Raw genomic sequence first — 22,744 nt, forward strand, 5'->3', positions numbered from 1 at the left:
AATATTGATCGATTGAGGATCGGAACCGTCAGATTTGAAGCTACTTTTAGATACAAGGCAATAAATAATGTTAAACAATGTTAGTAACACCAAAACACAATTAGAATGAATAATCTATGGGTGTCTAATAATGATTTATTGCACCAAAATTCAATATTGTCATTTTAGCCTTTTGGCTGCCACCCAAACATAATATATGTCTACTGGAGAGAAAAAACGTTACCCAAACATTTTCTGAAGGACTTGGCATATAGTAGCGATGTGTCAATGGTTGATTGCAGGGTATGACACATTTTTTTTAAAGTCACTAGCCACAGGGCTAGTGGGGTTGTAAATTCCACTAGCTCACCAAAATAAAGCACTAGCCCAAATTTCTGATTTCTGCCTAATTACAACAAACTTTATATAAGGCTGAAACACATGATTCTGGGAACCAATCCTCTACAGTACCTAAAAAACACCCGCGTGACCTGTTTTCTTTCTTTTTTTCGTTGTACATGTGTATAATATATTTTAAAAATCGACGATCATAATCCAATATTGATCGGTTTGGTTCTACCGATTATTAAAATGATGATCGATTATTAAAATCTGTGATCGATTGTGTGGAAATGTGTTAACTGTAATTGTTCTTCTAGATTAGATGACGGAACTGATTATATTGGGGTTGGTGTTTAAAGAAAAAATAATATATTAAATAATTAATAATGGTATAAATAGCGATTTATAGGATCTATTGCGGTGAACACAACAATAGGTACATGACGCTTACAATTCAAAAGCACTTTATGTTCATATAATTTTAACCGATTGTGTAATCAAAAGTTGATCGGTTGGTACAAACCGATATATGGATTAATTATCGATTATGAAATCCCAACCAATTCCCAAGACAAGCATATAGAACAAGACCATTTAAATTAACACTCTAAAAGTTAAAGTTAAAATTTGTTTTGTTTAACGAAACCACTGGAGCACATTGATTAATTAATAATCGGCTATTGGATGTCAAACATTTGGTAATTCTGACACGTAGTCATCGGAGGAAACCCGCTGCATTTTTCCTAATACAGCAAAGGATCTTTTATATACAGCGATAGAAATAAACAGCATTTTTCAATTGTCCACCGGACAAGTACATCGAGAAATCTACTTGTCTTGCAATATTTTCACTTGTCCAAATACATTTTTTGTTTTATTCAAATACAAGGACCGTATTTTTTATTTCTCAAAATTAAACTGCATTGAACATTTTTACTTGTCCACTGGACAACCATATAGGTACATTTTGCTGGTCCGAGCAGATTTTCACTTGTCAGGACAAACGGACATGTGCTTATTTCGAACACTGATACACACCATCCCACAGACAGGATAGCACATATCACGGCCTTTGAAATATGAGTCATGGTGCATTGGCTGGAACGAGAAATAGTCCAATGAACCCACCGACGGGGATCGATCCCAAAACGACCGCTAATCAAACGAGCGCTTTACCACTGGGCTACGTCCCGCCTCACCATGCATATACTTTTCTCCCAGCCAGAACTACACGGTGTAGATTTTATAACCTGGTAGACCAGTGGGCCACCACTGAAGAAAGTTAAAGTCAAGACCTGACTATACAATTAGAACATACTAATGGTTTACAATCTTTTCAATATGAGTGTTTAAATACAATAACTGCATTTTAACACGATATAGCAAAAAAAACAAAACAAAAAAAAAACAAAAAAAAAAAAACAACCCCTGATTGATGTTCTTAGATCGGTCTCTGTGGCGTCGTGGTTAAGCCATCGGATATAAGGCTGGTAGGTACAGGGTTCGCAGCCCTGTACCGGCCCCCACCCAGAGCGAGATTTAACGAATCAATGGGTAAGTGTATCACCCAAATAGCTGAGGTGTGTGTGCCCAGGACAAGGTGCTTCAACCTAAATTGGATATAAGCACAGAAATAAGTTCAAATGAAATGATTTTCTTAAAATATATAAATATATGCTAAACATTTTATCTCTTTTGTGTGTGTGCCTTTATTGTGTGTGTGTGTGTGTGTGTGTGTGTGTGTGCCTTTATTGTGTGTGTGTGTGTGTGTGTGTGTGTGTGTGTGTGTGTGTGTGTGTGCCTTTATTGTGTCTGTGTTTTAAAGGACTAATGTATTGTTTTAGGTTGGACTACATGCACTGCGCTAGCCGACTGGCCCAAGAAAAGTTTTTAATCAGAGATCCGGATTACTTCGATTTGGAAAGTAATTATGTTACCGTTTTTATTTATTCACTTCGTGTATTATAGCATGTGTGCGTCTCTCTCTCTCTCTCTCTCTCTCTCTCTCTCTCTCTCTCTCTCTCTCTCTCTCTCTCTCTCTCTCTCTCTCTCTCTCTATCTGTGTGTGTGCGTGCGTGCATGCGTGCGTGTGTGTTTGTTATTAAGTTAGTTTAATTATGTGGTGTTTCTGGTCGTAATAATAACTAGGCCAAATATAATATGCGTGGTTCCGATTACATAAACTAGACAAAATTAGGGTAGGTAGGTGGGTTCAATTTTTTATCTTTTTATTACTAGGCAAATTATGTAGGGTAGGTAGGCACTGTATAAACTTTTTTAAAGACTGAAATATTTTATATTAAAATATTTGTAGCAAGAGAGCCAGGTTTTTCTTAAATTTAATTAAATATTTAATATAGATGTATAGATATAAAGCAACATAATTAAACACCATGAAAAATAATATATCAATATGCCTAGTATGACATTCAACAAGTTTAAACAAAATTAACATCACAATGCACACAAAGAAAGCAGATTGTCACATGAATAAGCATGTATCCCTGTGTGCACCGACATGCTGTTCAGTGTTTTCAACTTTAGGTCCTGCAAAGTTTATTTTGTGGTAAAAGTGGTAAAGAAATTAACGATATAGAGTAGGCATTCATTTAAGGTTCAAAGTGTAATATATTTTTTTTTCATTTTGCAAAATTATGAAAGAAAGAAATGTTTTATTTAACGACGCACTCAACACATTTTATTTACGGTTATATGGCGTCAGACATATGGTTAAGGACCACACAGATTTTGAGAGGAAACCCGCTGTGGCCACTACATGGGCTACTCTTCCGATTAGCAGCAAGGGATCTTTTATTTGCGCTTCCCACAGGCAGGATAGCACAAACCATGGCCTTTGTTGAACCAGTTATGGATCACTGGTCGGTGCAAGTGGTTTACACCTACCCATTGAGTCTTGCGGAGCACTCACTCAGGGTTTGGAGTCGGTATCTGGATTAAAAATCCCATGCCTCGACTGGGATCCAAACCCAGTACCTACCAGCCTGTAGACCGATGGCCTACCACGACGCCACCGAGGCCGATACAAAATTACGAAATGCATTACAATGGGCTGAGTGCGTTTTCGGGAAAAGTAATACTCTTTGTAGGACTGAAAAATGTGAAAACTTTGCACAGATCCTAATACACTAACTAAATATATTAATGTCTCTCTCTCTTTTTTTTAGCTAAACTTCAAATGTGAACATTGTGCAAAAGTTAAACAATAAAACCTCTTGTTGGTGACATTAATTTAGATTGTCGGTCAGCATTTCTTTCTTTTTCCTTTTAAAACATAATTGTCGCACATTTTGTTCTAGGGACGGAACCACAACTATTATTTTGTTTGACCGTATATTTTCTTATTTACTTCGTTTGTCCATCTTATTTATTTATTTATTTATTTATTTATTTATTTATTTTATTTTATTTTATTTTATATTTTTACAGGGGTGGTTGGGTGGTTCCTTTTAGTAGTAATAATTAAGAACAACCTACTAAAGGATTTCTTAATATTAGTATCGAAAATATAAACTCATCCCAAAAGTCATGTTTTTGTAATGCACGGACTTTTCCTATTATTTAAAAACCGGCCTCGGTGGCGTCGTGGTAGACCATCGGTCTACAGGCTGGTAGGTACTGGGTTCGGATCCCAGTCGAGATATGGGATTTTTAATCCAGATACCGACTCCAAACCCTGAGTGACCAGTGATCCATAACTGGTTCAACAAAGGCCATGGTTTGTGCTATCCTGCCTGTGGGAAACGCAAATAAAAGATCCCTTGCTGCTAATCGGAAGAGTAGCTCATGTAGTGGCGACAGCGGGTTTCCTCTCAAAATATGTGTGGTCCTTAACCATATGTCTGACGCCATATAACCGTAAATAACATGTGTTGAGTGCGTCGTTAAATAAAACATTTTTTATTATTATTATTATTTAAAATGTCTTGTTCAAAATAGGTAAATTCAGTTAAGAAGCCATCATTGCAATTTGTAATGTGTTTATTCTTATATATATAGATAACTATACATGTATTTTAGCCACTAGTTATGAACGGTTATTGGTCCCCCGACAACTTTAAAGGGACATTCCTGAGTTTGCTGCACTTGTTAAGATGTTATCGACTAACAAAGACTTTTTAACGATTGTAATTACATATCAAATATATTTTTCTGCATAAAATATTAGTGGCTGTATATTAAACGTGTTTCTGGTCGTTCTGATATTTGTACTAGGTTAAATTTCACTTTATTTCCAAAAATATAATTTTTGTCGTACGTACGAAATTATTTGAAGACAAATCCAGTTTGGGCTTCTCACAAATATTAAAACGACCAGAAACACATTGAATATACAGACACTGATATTCTAAACCAGAAAAACTATATTTAATATGTAAGTTTAATCGTAGAAGTATTTTATTAGTCGGAAACATCTTACAATGCAGCAGACTCAGGAATGTCCTTTTAAATTTTATTTCTTTTTAAAGCTTACTTTGTATTAAAACATCAACAACAACAAACAAACAAACAATCAATAAAATAAAATAAAATAAAATAAAATAAAATAAATATAATGAAAACCAACAACAAAAACCTTCAATAACACAAATAAAAAAATCTCACCATTAAATAAGAACAGTACCACCACTACCACTAACAACGACGACGGTAACAAAACAACTAAAAGAACAATTAAAACAGAAGAAGGAAAACAACACACCGGCATCATCTGTATTGTGGTCCACGCCAAACCGTAGGTCTGGGATCGATCCCAGTAGGTGAACCCATTGGACCATTTCTTATTCTAACCAGTGCACCACGATTGGCATATCAAAGGTCGTGGTATGTACTATCCTGTCTGTAGGATGGAAATGGATTTTCTTTCTAAGACTGTCAAAATTGCCAAATGTTTGACACCCAATAGCCGATGATTAATAAATGAATATGATCTAGTGGTGTTGTTAAACAAAAGCAAACTTTAACTAACGTGCAATGTTTTTAAAGGACTATGCATCTTTACCCGGTATTGTACTGTTAGAATGAGCGGTGTAAGCACAAAACGCTTCCTGTGACATTTTGATGTATTCCTTGACATTGGTATATCTGCCCTGGAGGGACATGCGGAGAAACGTTTTCACAGTAAAAAACAAATCTTGTCATGATCCCAGTAACAGGTTTAGTGTCGTCTGATGAATGGGCTGGGTTTAACATGGGGGCTGGAATTCTTGACCCTATTCACATGTGTGCGATCCTCCCCATTAAAATTGTATCACGAAACATGCATCTAACCTCCTTGCCCCATCACATCGTTTACTAGTACCAAACACAATTCTTTAAATTTTCTCATGTTTTTCTTCCTTCCTTCCTTTTCTTTCTTTCTTCTTTCATTCTTCTTTTCTTTTCATTCTTCCTTTTTCTTCCTTTCTCTTCTTTCTTTCTTTCTTGTTTTCTTTCTTTCCTTTTGTCGTTCTTCTTCTTCTTCCTTTCTTTTTTTCTTCTTCTTCCTTACTTTCTTTTTCTTTCTATCTTCTTTCTTTATTTTTCTTCCTTTTTTTTCCTTTATTTCTTTATTTGTTTCTTCCTTTCTTTTCATTTTTTCTTTCTTTCTTTTTTCTGTCTTTCTTTTTCCTTCTTTTCTTTCTTTCATTTTCTTTCTTTCTTCTTTCTTTCTTTTTCTTCCTTTCTTTTCTTTTTTCTTTCTTTCATTTTCTTTCCTTTCTTTTGGAGAGGTGGTGAGATTCAACGGATATAATCAGGATTTTTCAAAGCAATATAAAATCACTCATCGTCGTTTTAATAATTTGTATCGTTAAACGACCGAGAAGCATGTGTAACACTGACAAAAAAATTATAGTTTGTTTTGTTTAACGAAACCACTAGAGCACACTAATTTATTAATCATCGTCTATTGGATGTCGAACATTTGGTAACTTTGACATGTAGTCTTAGAGGAAACCCGCTACATGTTTTCATTAGTAACGATGTTAATTACAATGTATATGCACCATCTTACAGACAGGATAGCACATACCACGAACTTTGATATACATCGGTGGTGCACTGGCTAGAACGAGAATTAGCCCAAAGGGATCGATCCTAAACCAACCGCGCATCAAGCGAGCGCTTTATCACTGGGCTACTTAGCACTGACCAATAATACTCCGATGGTTTATGAGAGGGTGGGGTGGGGGTGGAGGGAGATCGACCCTCTAGCTGGGTATATCAGGTTCTATAGGGGCATAATTAGCGGAGTCACGGTTAGGTAAAAGTGTTTCCTTAAAATAAATCAGTTATGTATATGCTACTACTGACAGTCATCTTGTTTACATGAATATATCTGTTCTAAATTTGTGGTGAAAGGTCCTAATATAGGCTTATGCCTGTCGACCAATCCCATCCGCCATGCAAAAGACGGAATAAATTTTGTTGTTTAAAAACAAAATAGATAAGTGCTCGTTTAATTTGAAGAGCCCATTTTGCCTAGTTGGAGAACACGCATATTATTGTGCCTGATACATAGTGATTATTAAATGAGTTCGAAGATCGTACAAAAATTATGAACGACTTTGTGAACTGTGTTATTCCCGGTGTAGCATTTAATTTGCACTCCCCAAGAATATGCACTCTCCAGTCATTATTATACGTATAATTAGCACTCCCCCCATTTACTATTATACGTATAATTAGCACTCCCCCATTTACTATTATACGTATAATACGCACTCCCCTTGAATTATTTACACTCTTTTGGTTATAATTATACATATAATATGTACTCTCCACTAATATGTTGAATATTGAATACATTAAAAAAAATATTATAGCCTACATGTAATGGGGGAGTGCATATATTATTCAGAGGGAGTGCATATATATATATATATATATATATATATATATATATATATATATATATATATATATATATATAATATAGACTAGGGGAGTGTATATTGCACGTATAATATGCACTGGGGAGTGCTTCTTCTACGTGTAATGTTGACTGGGAAGTGCAAATCCACGGGAGTGCAAATTATATGTGACAGAGGGATGAGAGACAATGCACTGTGCAGTTAAAAACAACAACGATGAGAGAAACACGTCATTGAATTTACAGAACCGATTTTCTGGTCTGTCATTCACTCAACTGTTGAGTCACCGAAGGACCGTCGTTGTAATGTTGCACCCTTAGGAAATAATTCCATAAATTACGACAGTCAAAATTAACCAACATTTAATAACTAGATTGAAAACAAGTTGTTTTTAAAATTAATTCCCTTTAAACATGTACATCGTCATAGTTTGCTACGAACAATCGTCGTTTTAATAACCTGTATCATTAAACAAGTGGAAAACGTCCCCCTTTATGAATGTTAATGAGTAACACTGACAAAAAACAACAACTTTGTTTTGTTTAACGACACCACTAGTGCACATTGATTTATTAATCATCAGCTATTCGATGGTAATTTCTGACATAGTCTTAGAGGGGAAACCCGCTACATTTTTCCATTAGTAGCAAGAAATCTTTTTTATGCACCACCCCACAGACAGGATACTACATACCACGGCCTTTGATATATCCGTAGCGGTGCACTGACTGGAACGGGAAATAGCCTAATGGGTCCACCGACAGCGATCGATCCTAAACCGACCGCGAAACATTGCTACCCACAATAAGTCTTGTTCAGTTCAGAAATATGTGAGGTCAAATGCAGTCAGTGCATCAGCCGCTAACCATAGAAACGCACGTGGAATCCTTATGATTTTCGTGTATCAAATTGATTATATTGCCCTATACATTTTGAACTGTATGGATAATATTTTTGTTCTAGTTATTTTGGGTAGATACTGACCCACTTGCACTGGATTCTTAGAAACTAATAAGTTTCTGCTTTGTAGAAATATTTATTGCATTTTTAAACATATACAGTTTTTATATAGATTGAATTTTAATGTGTGTGTGTGTGTGTGTGTGTGTGTGTGTGTGTGTGTGTGTGTGTGTGTGTGTTAAACTTACGTATTTCTATTAATATATTACACTGAATATTGATTTATAAACATGAATTTGTTGTTGACGTTTCCATTAATATGACACTGAATAATACTGGTACAAAAACACGACTAAACACATTATAATGATATGCAAATTTATTCACTTGTAGTTCACATCATTTTTGACGACGCCTTCGAGTATGATAACGAGACTGACCGCTTCGTACCTAACACTTTCGTCCTGCAGCTGGTCGAGGTCATGGAGGACGCAGCCAGGTAGGCAGGGCCGCATCTAGTGGGGGTATGGTGTGGGCGAGGGGGACACGTGGTCCATGCCCCCATTCAAACTTTTTTTTTACGGTATTACATTTTATAAAGTCATATATACATACATACATAGTGTGGGTTGCCCCCCTTCCCCAGTATGGTTTGTCCCCCAATATAAAATCCTGGATTCGCCAATGGGGGTGGGTAGGGTCAATAATCATTGTCGCCAGAAAAATACGAAAAGTGACCTTTCATTTTAGAATTTCTCTTTTCATCTAGCTTTAGAATACTACACTACAATGCCATGATTCTTCACTTCATTTTCACTTTATAGTTAGTTTCGTGCTTATAGCCAATTAAGGTTCAAGCACGCAGTCCTGGGCACAGACACAGATATCTGGACCATCTGTCCAGAACGGTGGATTAGTGGTTAGTTGTTAGTGGTTATTGAGATCTAATTCGGTGCAGTGACTTTACACCTACTCAACGAGTCGTTAAACACGCTCAGGTGTGGTGGAAGGGGATGGCGGTATCAGGAGACGAACCAATTATCCACTAGCCTCAAGGCATGATTCTTATTTTACTGCCCTACTTACTTTAGACTAGGTACTACCCCGTACTGTGTTCAACCAGACCGAGCAGGAAAACGACCGCTAGGCTGATTTAGGCTCCTCACGTTAAACCAAATGGCCACGTCGGGAACCAATCAAATAGTTCGCGAACGTTAGCGAAACGTTTGTTGGCTGAACTTAGAGCTGATGAGGTCAGGAAGTGTGCAATCGCATGCGGATCAACCATCACTGTGACCTCAAACCTCTATAAATCAGTGAATGCATCAATCACAGTGTATCGCCTCCAGCGACAGTGTACTGCACGAGCACCAACTTCATTAAAACAAGCCTGTATGGGAGTACATATCTGACACTAGTTTAAAATAATGTAGACAGAGAGACAGACAGATCATTTATTAACGTCTCACCTTAACGTAGAAAATACACCAAACATAAAAGTACATACATAAGCCATTCCTTGTTGAATTATGAGACACAGTATAGTTAAAGGGACATACCCTAGTTTCAACCCGTGAAAATTAACACTAAGTTTAGTTAATCTACAAACCTGTAACACATTTGGATAAAGTTACAATTCAGTGAAACATGAGTCTAATACTTTGAAATGGTGAAATACCCTCTAAAAATAGACTAAAACGTGACTCTATAACTGTTACTTCTCAGACGCACGTGCGTTTTAAAAAAATATGAGAAATGCATTTTGTGATGTTAAAAACACCAGGATGACCAAAAACACTTTGAATTTACGGAAATTAATAATCTAAACCATAAAATCTAAGTAAAGTATGATTTTAGTTATAAAAAAACCCCGGCTATAATAGTAAAAAAATATGCCTTAGTTTTTAAAAACTAGGGTATGTCCCTTTCAGTAATACAAATAATAATAATAATAATAATAATAATAATAATAATAATAACACTATGGTATATATATAAAAAGTTGTAAAATTTATAAATAGGTTTTGGCTGTATTTGTTGGATGTGTGAAGTAGTATTTGAGGTACCCGTGCAGAGAAAACATGTATTCATTTGAGAGAAGAACTGCACTGGGCCCCGTTTCACAAAAGAATTGTAGCTAAGATTAAAGGGACATTCTTGAGTTTGCTGCATTGTAAGATGTTTCCGACTAATAAAATACTTCTACAATTAAACTTACATGATAAATATATTTTCTTGTTTAGAATATCAGTGTCTGTATATTCAATGTGTTTCTGGTCGTCTTAATGTTTGTTAGAAGCCAAAACTGGATTTTCTCTTCAAATAATTTCGTTTATACGAAAAAAAAATATTTTAGGAAATAAAATGAAATTTAAACCAATACAAATATTAGAACGATCAGAAAGACGTTTAATATACAGCCACTAATATTGTATATGGAAAAATATATTTGATATGTAATTACAGTCGTTAAAAAGTCTCTGTTAGTCGATAACATCTTAAAATTTGAAGCAAACTCAGGAATGTCCCTTTAATTGTAGTGACTTACGGTGAATTTTACAAGTGGCACCGTAAACTTTACAGCCGTTCCACAAAGCAACCTTATGGTAGTCGTAAGTGCCCCTTTAATGATTAATATATTCTTTGCAAAGAAGTACGAATTAGTTAAATAATAAATTGATTACCGACTTTTCGGAACATCTTGGATGTATTCATTGGTATCGAACATCCATGAAGTAACTTGGTCAGTTTATTTGCTAAGCGATAATTGCCGAATGCATAAGACATGAGATTATTTTCATGTAAAGGTCGCTTGGCCTAGAATGTTTTTTATCAAACGCAGAGTTTTATAAAAGGTATTTGGTGTATATTAGACCCATTTTTATACAAAAAGTTAGTATCCGTCTTAAAAAAATGACCAAATCATCATTTAACTGCCATTTGACAGCTACGTTAGTGGCTTACAACTGCCTCGTACCTATTGTAAATTTTCACAGTAATTTACGACGATAGTAAGCTACGCTGCGTCGTGGAACGGGCAGGCGATCGTAGAACAAAGTTAAGGAGGCGATAGTAGGCATTTACGGCGATAATAGTGCTAAGATAGCTTTGTGGAACGGAGCCCTGGTCTTGTACACACTAGACAACCATTATCTTAATGAAATAAACACATTGACACGGACTAATAGAGTATAAGAAAAGAACGGCAGTTATCTGTTAAATTTGACTGGTGGTTACGGCAAAGAAATTTAATTTTAAGCACAGACACACATACATACACACACGCGCGCACTTAATAAAATAAAAGTTTTAAAAATAAATAAAACAACAACACTTTGGACGTATGTGTATGCATCATCACCCTCGGGATTTTAGTGTTCCCCGGTAAATCCCGTTCTTCGGTGAACCTTTCGTTATGACCGTACCGTAGTAGACTTGCTTATTAGAACAGCTTACTAAATTTGCTCATCAATTTGACCATTTTGTCCTGGCTATGATGGGATTTTTGTGTTAATTAAAGTTTCAGTTTACATGATGTTTGTGTGTATATCTGTACATGTCCAGAAGAGTGGTTAATAGTTAGTGAGAGAGAGAGAGAGAGAGAGAGAGAGAGAGAGAGAGAGAGAGAGAGAGAGAGAGAGAGAGAGAGAGAGAGAGTGAGAGAGAGAGAGAATGAGAGAGGGGGGGGGGGGGGGCACGGACCTTTAAGACCTGTTATGCGTATAAAATATCCCCAGGACGGGCCGTCGGTCATTCAGTCGGTATTTCAAGAAAATCGTGATGTGGGTAGGGTAGCTTTGCACCCAGAGGTTCTATTTGTGACATTCGCAACAAGAGTGAATGACAACGATGACTTGCAAATTTTAAAAACGCACTCGACAGTTTGCTTGCTTTCCTGTGATTTTGGGCCAGAATAAAGTCAGTGTGACTAGACATCTTTAAACTTCAGGTTTTTTTATTATAAACACAGTTTAAAATACAACATGCCTAGTTAATATTTAGAACTATATCAACACCATTAATGTAATTCGCCGTTATAGAATATAATATTTTAATATGCATGCGTAAATGAATGAATGCATGAATGGATGAATAAATGAATGAATGAATTTTAACGACACTCCAGCACGAACAATACACCTGCTATTGGGAGTCAGACAAAGGTAACTATATATATGATTTCTTGTTCCAACCAGTTCACCACGACTGGTATATCAACGGCCGTGGTATGTGCTACCCTGTCTGTGTGATGGTGCCGATAAAAGATCCCTTGCAACTGATGGAAAAATGTAGCGGGTTTCCCTAAGACTATAGTATATTATTTCAAAATTACCAAATGTTTGACTTCCTATAGCCTGTGATTAATAAATCAATGTGCTCTAGTGGTGTCGTTGAACAAAACAAACTTCAACTGTATATATGACTCGATGCGCAAAATGCCTTGTCTCTTCAACCGCGACACGTGTCTGTTATATTAATCAATTATGTCACGACGAAGAACAGTTCTGATGAGTAAAATTTCAGACTGACCTTTACGTTTAAATGACTGTAATTAGATATGATGAAAACCAGTCAAACTGTCTGCGAGCGCTCGCCCTACTGAACACGCCGTAGTGCTGTTTACTGGTATGTTTGTCTTAATGTATTGGTATAATCCTTCACAGGTCTGTGGTGAAGGGCCCCATTGTGATTCCTCCCCCGACAAAGATCCCCACCCCGTACGGGGGGAGGCTGGTGTGGACGATGCCAGGGCAGACGCAGCTCATCATCCACTGTAAAAACAAAAACAAGATCAGACACAGGAAGAGGTGGTCGCAGGTATGTCTTCTACCAATATCGTATCAATACGATATAGTCTATATTGCAACCTTTGTGTGTATACATTGTTTAAGTGAAGCTCGGCTCTTAAAAACAAGCATATAAGGGTGTATACTACCAAATCAAATCCCATAGACGACAATAGTAACATATGTGGCTAAAACTCCTACCTGCAGCGTATCAATCGACATAAACGCCACGAATATAAATACTACCACCCCTCACCCTTAAAGTGAATCATAATTGGGGGTCAAGCTGCTCATTTCTGAGATAACGAGTAGCGTCTATGACTACCCTAGTTCCGCACAAAATTCGAGTACTTTATTTTACAGTTACCCCATACATGTTTCAAGCACAAGGCTACTTGACACAGTGGTACTAGATGGAATAAAATTGCATATTTGTTTTTTACCCAGATGAAACTATTTTTTTTTACACCCAGCACACTCACATTTATCACCGATCACAGGACTTGTGGTGTTCACTTCTCTATTAAAAGTTGGGTGCACCTCGAACTTTGACCCAGCCGGAAATTATTTGGTTTAGTACTACCATAAGAAATCAGTGACTTATTGTCAAAGTTTGCAGTGTACCATCAAATATGTTTATGTAATAAAACTAATGATATTTAATGTTGTAACATAATATAAACATGTACTATGAATAAAAGGGATTGTTCTGAGTTTGAAATAACCGTAGATTATACAATGGATAATAAAAACTACAAAACAATTTCAGATATCTCGAATAATACATTTTATGCTCCCTTTGACCTAATTATTATTTTTTTAAATTTATATTTGTTAGAAAAAAAAAATTATGTTAAGCTGACTGAAAATGCATAGACTAGACAGATATTCATATTATAAACTGGAAGAGTAAATACAGCCAAACGTCGTAATCTCGACCTCTGTTATCTCATTAGCTCCAGATATCTTGAAGAGAACAACAGTCCCATGGCATATTTCGATTAAAGACCATTTTGTTTATCTTGGTACACCGTTATCGAGTTCTATATCGTTTGGTCGCTTCATCATCAAGATAACGGTATATATGGCATATGGCAGTACACCGTTATCTCGATCTATTTGGTTCGGTCTCTTCATCATCGAGATAACAGTGTTTGTCGGCATATTGCAGTTTTAATCATTGAAAAGGCTTTACTGGCTGATTTGTTTGCACAGTAGTTACAGACTCGGTCTAGTCCATTTAAAGTGTAATAAACTGTTATATTGGCTGTAATCTCTTTCAGTGTATGTACATGTACTACCTGCTTGGATTTCGCCTGCTGGGAGGGCGTGGATCCAACAAGACGTCCACGGACAGTGACGGCGATGCGGCGGACTCCCCAGAGCTCCCCAACAACTCCATAAGAAACAGGAAGAAACGAAACAGCAGGAAGGGTCAGAAACAGAAGTCGGTTCCCCTGAAAACTCTTCTGATGAGGATGCCGCCGGAGAAGTATGAACAGGTAAGAGACGAGTCTTGTCCATGGCAATGAGACAATTAGACAATTAGACAAAGAGACAATTAAACAATTGGACAATTAGGCAATGATACAATTAGACAATGATACAAGTAGACAATGAGACAGTTAGACGATTAGACAATGAAATAATTAGACAATGAGACAATAAGACAATGATACAATAAGACAATGAGATCATTAGGCATGATACAATGAGATAATTAGACAATGAGACCATTAGACAATGAGACCATTAGACAATTAGACAATCAGACAATGAGACCATTAGACAATGAGACAATGAGACAATTAGACAATGAGACCATTAGACAATGAGACAATGAGACTCTGCCGAGCCGCATTAGCCATTCGACCTGAGTAAATATAGAAATGTTTTGTTCAATTAAAATAATTTAGATTATTGAGATTGGTTTAAACAACAGGCACGGTGGAGCAGGGAGGGTGGGGGCTGGATTCCCAATAAAAGATATTATTGATAGGTATTCTTAAGACAGAGCTGAATTTGACCTGTAGAATGCAATGTCGACTTGCTTCCGCCTTGCCTGAACAAAATGTATTATGACTGCATATATGGTTTTAAGATCGACCAACAGCCGAAAGCCTATAATTATTGAGACTATGTTATTGACATTATTCAGTAAAGTTACCGCAATTCTCCCAGGATAATTAGTGTTAAACTGAAAGAATTGTATCAAATGTTCAAGCTTTTCCTTGATCTGTTTTCTGGCGACACAAAATAATTTGGGACATGCTAGTTCATGATCATTATTACCTCTCTTCCGGTGTAAGTACGTTTAGTGGATTCTACTTGGATATTCTCATTTAAAAACTTAATAAAATGCAGATACGTTCTTTATTTACTTATAGTGACTTTTTGAGAGAAATTTACTCGATCTTATGCAACTGCTATGCATCAATAAACTCCCCCAAAAGGAAGGAAGGAAATGTTTTATTTAACGACACACTCAACACATTTTATTTTATATGGCGTTGGATATATGGTTAAGGACCACACAGATACTGAGAGAGGAAACCCGCTGTCGCCACTTAATGGGCTACTCTTTTCGATTAGCAACAAGGGATCTTTTATATGCACCATCCCATAGACAGGATAGCACACACCACGGCCTTTGTTACACCAGTCGTGGTGCACTTGTTGGAGCGAGAAATAGCTCAATGGGCCCACTGACGGGGATCGATCCCAAAAAGGAAGGAAGGAAATGTTTTATTGAACGATACACTCAACATATTTGGTTTAAGGTTATATCGCGCACTGGCTGGAACGAGAAATATCCCAATTGGCCCACCGACGGGAATTGATCCCTGATCGATCACGCATCAGGCGAGCGCTGTACCACCAACCTACGTACCCCCTCCACACAAAGAAAACGTGATTCTAATTTTAATGCATTTTGTGTTCAGATTCTACAGAAAGCTGAACGCTGCTTCATCCTGTGTCTTGATGGTGACGTCGACTTCCGGCCCGAGTCGGTGAAGCTGCTTATGGACAGGATGAAGAAGAACAAGAAAGTGGGCGCGGTCTGTGGGAGGATCCACCCCATCGGATCAGGTGAGAACAACACCGTCAGTTGTATAGAGGATAATAAACGAGTTTCCAGTTACCAAATTTATGTCCAGAGTGAAATAATTTTCAGTTTTTCTCAAAATAATTTCACGAGGGACATAAATTTGATAATAACCGGTACAGAGTTTGTTATTCTATTGATTACCTGAGCTATTTTACTCTAAAAGCCTTTATTTTCGACACATGCACGTACATGTATAGAAACGATATAAACAACTTTTGGGACTGTTCTCAGTATTGCTATAACTTTGTAATCACGTTCATAGATAATTTCCAAAAACAAAAGTTCTCTTTCTTCTCGTACAAAATCTATAATGAAATACATTAAAATGACTTTTTGTTATAAATTTAACACCAAAAACACACAGCCGTAAACACAAACTCTTTAAACTATATGACATCAATGTGTGCGTTTGCCAAATCGTGATGACTTCATATTTAGTACCGACAAGGTCATTGGTTTGTAAGCGTCAAATCATCCAGTAGCATTGTTCGTTAGACCAATGCATCATAAATTCTCAGTGAGAAATTATGATTTTTATTTTCCCCGTTATATGAGTGCCTGCTGGAGTAATAAATAGGTTTAATGTATACAGATGTGAACGTAGCAGACTTAAAATGATATGTATATGTTTTTGTTTTTTTTAAAACAAAAAGTAATGTTTATAAATGGATATTAAACAAATTTGTCTGTGGTGCTTTGAGAGCTGGTGTAGTATTCTATAATAATAACCCCCTGCAAACAGACTGAGTTAAGCTACATTGGTAAATAGCTAAATTTGCATAAAAAGCATAATATTCTAGCACTTAATTTTAATGACTTTTACTGTTGTTTTGACACTATTTGTTGCATTGATAAATGTATTTGTATAAGGAGCAGTATATTTTGTGCCGTCCTAAAACTAGTAGTTTGGCTAGTTTGTCTGTCGGAGGTAAATATCAGTCGATAATGAATGCATGTACAGGGGCCATGCCCTCCCCCCAATTGAACCTTTTTTCATTTTTGTACTATATTAAATTTATAAAATCATACCTACATACATACATAGTGTGGGTTACCCCGACCCCCCCCCCCCCCCCACCCATCCCACCCCACGCTCCCCAATCTAAAATCCTGGCTACGCCAGTGACTCGATGAGATATAGAACTTATAATTATGTCAAAAATCAACATAAATGTCCCCTCTATATGTTTCAGGTCCTATGGTGTGGTACCAGCAGTTCGAGTACGCTATCGGTCACTGGCTGCAGAAGGCCGCCGAGCACGTGTTCGGCTGCGTATTGTGCTGTCCGGGCTGCTTCAGTCTGTTTAGAGGTTCTGCGCTGATGGACGACAATGTTCTCAAGATGTACACGACGAAACCCACGGAGGCTAGACACTACATTCAGTTTGAACAAGGTACAGTGCGGTAGTGTAGTTATAGTCCGTCCCACGGGGAACGCATTTTTTCATACTATGGAATTTATAACAATTTATTTATTTCTAAGCCGATTGTTGTTTTTTAATTGCACACAAAAATAATATATTCTTTGTATTTCCAAAACACTTTTACTTTTCTTTTTACGTTAAAGTAAACTGAAATTATTTATAAAAAACATTTTTGTAGGATGGGACTATATGTGGTGTCACCATTGGTTTTGGTAGTGACTCACGAGTTCTTGTTAGTAACTGATATGTCCCTGATATCTGTCTTGTACAGACATATAATTGTGTCTCTCTGAAGAGTTTAATGCTCTGGATTTGATTAAGTTGACTATCTTGCATTCCTGCTAAAACAGTCTGTGATAAGCATATATTCAGATTGATAGATACAATAATAATATTTTTTAAAACCCATTGTAATGATTAAAAAATATTAACCGAGAATAATTTCTCTCTTAAAATAGTCTGTCTGCGCGCGAGCGTGCGTGTGGGTGTGTGCGTGTGCATGTGTGTGTGTGTGTGTGTGTGTGTGTGTGTGTGTGTGTGTGTGTGTGTGGAGCGTAGATTCTAGAATAAGCATGGGCCAACGTGGGACTTGAATATTGTTGTGTTATGCCTGCTAGGTCAGTCGCAATTTGTCTAAATACATTGTATATATAAGACCATAATATCAAAATGTTTGTCTATATCAGCGATTGTGCAACTGAGATGTTTGATATGTTTTAGGTGAAGATCGCTGGCTGTGCACTCTTCTTCTCCAGCAAGGCCACAGAATCGACTACTGTGCCGGTGCAGATGCTCTGACCTTTGCCCCCGAAACCTTCAACGAGTTCTTCAACCAGCGTCGACGGTGGTCGCCCTCGACTCTGGCCAACCTGATGGATCTGCTCGAGTCGTGGCGGGAGACTGTCCGGATGAACGACAACATCAGCAGGCCGTACATCTTCTACCAGTTCATACTGATAGCGTCCACTGTCCTAGCTCCAGCCACGGTCATCCTCATGATCACCGGCTCGTTCCATTCCGTGCTAGGCCTGAGCGTGTGGTGGTCCTTTCTGTTGTCAATGACTCCCGTTGTCTTCTACGTCATCATCTGTCTGACTCAGAAGAACACCCTTCAGATCACCATAGCGGCCGTGCTGACCGCTCTGTACACTGTGGTCATGATGATAGCAACAGTAGGAACCATCATCAGCATAGCTACGGAAAGTTTCAACAGTCCGAATGTTGTGTTTCTCTGTGGATTGGTGGTGATATTTGTCGTTGCTGGGTTGCTGCATCCTCAGGAGCTGTTCTGTCTCGTGTACGGAGCTCTGTATTTTCTCGTGGTGCCCACGACATTTATTCTGCTGACAGTTTACTATCTCTGCAATCTCAACAACGTTTCGTGGGGGACGCGAGAAATGCCTAAGAAGTTGACGCCACAAGAACAAGAAGCCGCCGATAGAGAAGCTGAGATAAAGAAAAAGAAGAAAAGCAAGACCTTTTTCAGTCTTTGGGGCTTAGTGGCTCTTGTGCAGGAGCTTCGTGAGGTGACGAGAAGTCTTATGGGTTTGAAGAATGAGATGGAGTCCAATGCTCTGCAGCAGCAGCAGGAAGGAACCGAAGTGACGATGGACACGAGGTGTGAGTACGTCCACAAGACGCTCAGTTCTCGAGACTCTGCGTTCTCGCGGACTCCAGTCGGCTGGGAACCAAACCCCGACCTGCCCTTCTGGCTGAATATCGAGGAGCTGGGGCACGGCGCCGTGGAGGTGATTGACGACGAGGAACTGGAGTTCTGGAAATTCACCATCAAGAAGTATCTGCATCCGCTAGACGAAGACAAATCGCACCAGGAACAGATCAAAACGGACCTGAAACTGCTCAGAAATAATGTCGTGTTTATATACTTTCTCTTAAATTTCTTGTGGTGCGTTATTACTCTGCAACTCCAGGGTCTGGAAAGCGAACTGAAAAACTTCTACATCATTAAGAAGTACGAACCACTGTCGTTGCTGTTTCTGTCCATTTTTGCTGTGGTTTTGCTGCTTCAGTTTTTCAGCATGCTCGTACATCGGTGGGGTACTTTCCTCCATCTAATGTCGAGCACCAGAGTGGACTGGTTCCAGAAGTCTCACAGTGAACAAGAATTTGCCAAGTTTGTTCTCAACGAGACTCGACGACTTCAGCGACTGGAGCCAGACATGGAACCGGATCCCGACTACGGCGATGATGACGACGACGCCTACTCGTCGACCTTCTCTGACCCTGAATTAGGAGAAGAGATGTTTTCCACGAGAGGGAGCGATGACTATTTCGAAACTCTGAGAAGTGTTAGAAGTGACACAATAAAGCGCCTAAGAAGTCAGTCGCGGAGTGCGGGAGTTCCAATATTAGAGACGATATTTGAGCAGAATCTGAGGACTATGCAGAGCTATCACAAGAACTCGCTGCGTTACAAGGGCTCCAGTCGGATGCAACGAGTAGACAGCAAACACAAGGGGCCAGTCAAGGAACACGAAATGCGGCAAAGACTTTACACTCGGACAATGGAGCATGATAGAGAGCAGTTAAAGAGGATCAGGGTCATGTAGGTACTAAACGACAGAGGGAAGACCTAACCTAAGAGCATGTAGACAACAGATGGGAAAAAAACCTGACCTAAGGGCATATAGACAACAGGTGGGGAAAAACCTAACCTAAAGTTATGTAGACAGCAGGTGAGGGAAAAACCTAATCTAAGGTCATGTAGACAACAGGTGAGGGAAAAACCTAACCTAAGGTCATGTAGACAACAGGTGGGGAAAAAACCTAACCTAATGTCATGTAGACAACAGGTGGGAAGAGGGAAAAGTGATTTAGTGTCATGTTAACTATAATATGCAAACGAAAAAGTAAAATTACGATGATGGAGATAACAGATGAGAAAAGGAACAACATGGTTTAGTGTCATGTTGCCTACAGATCCTGCCTCGGATCCAGCAAGTTGCAAAGTGAGAGGTTGAACCCTGGCTTGGCATGCCTTGACCATCAATGGATATGAGCATGTTTAAATGTATGCAGACTCAGACATTCAACAGCAAAAATAACCTAGAGTCACGTAGACAGCAGGTTAAAACGAGAAAAAGTAACTTTGCAAAAGGGAGTCAAATGTGTTAAAGCCATGCAAGCAATAATACTCAATACAATAATGCTAATACTCGAATTCAAACGAATCAAGACGATGCAGACAATATTATTTTAGTACCAGATCAATCAAAGATGACTAGTCGTGAAGACAACATATGAGACAGATATCAAGGTCAGTTATACTGTGTAACAACACGGCAAAGGTTATACTGACCGCATTATATCCTTCTTCAGCGGCTTGCATGCCCTTTATGAATGGATCCAAAGCGACTTTGGATTCTGCAGACGGCAAATGTCTTTCAGTACAAATAAAGAGGATTATGACGTACAGAAATGGAATGACCATGCCGGTTATTTTGATGTACTGGGAGACGAATAACACTGATTGCTCAAAGTCCACCAAACTGCCAGAAACTCGCTCACATTGTCGTTAATGATAGTGAAATTTTAATCTGATGGATGAATGAATACTGAACGGCACACGGACAATATAGGATATGCCATATTAGCATCGCTTGCCAGTCGTTCCTCATTTCATAAAAGATATGTATAATGAAATTCAAAATGTACAATTGTTCGTCAACTGTAATTATAGGAAGGCACGTCCTGAAACTATATTTTAGGTACGCCAGACGAAGATGATAACATGTGTCCTAGGGAGGAAACTATGTAAGTGGAAGATGACACTGGATTGATATTAACCAGTACGGCATTTCAACGGGTGTGTTCTGTATTTTTTTAAATATATATAATATATATATATATATATATATATATATATATATATATATATATATATATATTGTAAAAAAGGCTGGCCTAATAGTCAGAGAGAGAGAGAGAGAGAGAGAGAGAGAGAGAGAGAGAGAGAGAGAGAGAGAGAGAGAGAGAGAGAGAGAGAGAGAGAGAGAGAGAGAGAGAGAGAAATATGGGAGAGAGGGAGATATTGACAGTAAGAGATTGAAAGTTTGAAAGAAATTAAGAGAGAGAGAGAGAGAGAGAGAGAGAGAGAGAGAGAGAGAGAGAGAGAGAGAGAGTGAGTCTGTCATACATATCCTTTACATTCACTGATTGCATATGAGAATGTATATTACATCATAAAAGTGATATAAGATATTCTTGTATTTTATATTATGTATATATACATATTATACTCCATGCTGGTTCGTGGTATAATATTAAACCGAAATAGTTTACTCGTATGTCTGTTCGTTTGTCTTAATTATAGTATAGTTATACTTTCAACTAACTTCAGATTTTTAAATTATATCAGTAGTTAGATACGTTTATCTAGTTAGATAATTATCAATAACAAGATTAAATTGATAACTTTCAGAAACGATCTGCGTATTCTAAGGTTGTACCAACTACGTGTGCAGCCACCGACGGTGGGCCTATTGTGCTATTGCTCGTTCTAGCCAGTACTCAACGACTGGCATACCAAAGGCCGTGGTCTGTGATATCCCTGTCTATGAAATGGTGCACATAAAAGATCCCTTGCTACTAATGGAAAATGTAGCGGGTTTCCTCTCTAAGACTGTGTGTCAAAATTACCAAATGTTTGACATCCAATAGCCGAGGATTAATATATCAATATGCTCTAGTGGTGTCGTTAAACTAAACTAACTTTTTTGGTGCGCAGATCCTTCATTTCATCATAAGGCAGGCGTATGATCCGTAGAATTGATCGGACTGTTCTAATGGCCGTTTAAACCAGACCCACTGACAGATTGATCCCAAACCGACCACTTTACCACTGAGCTACGTCTTTCGAACATGGTTGCGCTGTGACGTGGATGTAGAGCAGTTGGTGATATTTCTCTGAGTGAAAAAGTTTGTTTTTGTTTAACGACACCACTAGAGGAGATTGATTAATTAATCATCGGCTATTGGATGTCAAACATTTGGTAATTCTGAACGTAGTCGTTAGAGGAAACCCGATACATTTTTCCAAAATACAAGAAGGGATCTTTTATATGCACTTTCCCATAAACAAGAAAGCACATACCATGGTCTTTCACCGGTTGTGGTGCACTGGTTGGAACGACAAAAAAAAACCAATCCGTTGAATGGATCCACCGAGGTGGTTTGATCCTGCGACGCAAGCACCTCAAACGAGCACTCAATCGACTGAGATAAATCCAGCCCCATTCCGAGTCAAAGAAAGAAATGTTTTATTTAACGACGCACTCAACACATTTTATTTACGGTTATATGGCGTCAGAC

General features: G+C 38.0%; 1 protein-coding gene across 3 annotated transcripts in view; it reads left to right on the forward strand.

Moving 5' to 3' along the window:
- The window catches only part of LOC121381580 (chitin synthase chs-2-like), a 35,315-nt gene extending 14,066 nt beyond the window's left edge, over nt 1-21,249 (forward strand). For all 3 annotated transcript variants that reach the window (XM_041510915.1, XM_041510922.1, XM_041510929.1), the window contains 7 exons: nt 2,166-2,245; nt 8,487-8,592; nt 12,758-12,911; nt 14,164-14,382; nt 15,823-15,970; nt 17,183-17,383; nt 18,134-21,249. In XM_041510915.1, the coding sequence (XP_041366849.1) occupies nt 2,166-2,245; nt 8,487-8,592; nt 12,758-12,911; nt 14,164-14,382; nt 15,823-15,970; nt 17,183-17,383; nt 18,134-19,983 (2,758 nt within the window). In that variant the 3' untranslated portion in view covers nt 19,984-21,249. The remainder of the gene's footprint in view (nt 1-2,165; nt 2,246-8,486; nt 8,593-12,757; nt 12,912-14,163; nt 14,383-15,822; nt 15,971-17,182; nt 17,384-18,133) is intronic.
- Nucleotides 21,250-22,744: the final 1,495 nt, after the last annotated feature.

The sequence above is a fragment of the Gigantopelta aegis genome, chromosome 2 (genome assembly GCF_016097555.1).
Source record: "Gigantopelta aegis isolate Gae_Host chromosome 2, Gae_host_genome, whole genome shotgun sequence".
Lineage (NCBI taxonomy): Eukaryota > Metazoa > Mollusca > Gastropoda > Neomphalida > Peltospiridae > Gigantopelta > Gigantopelta aegis.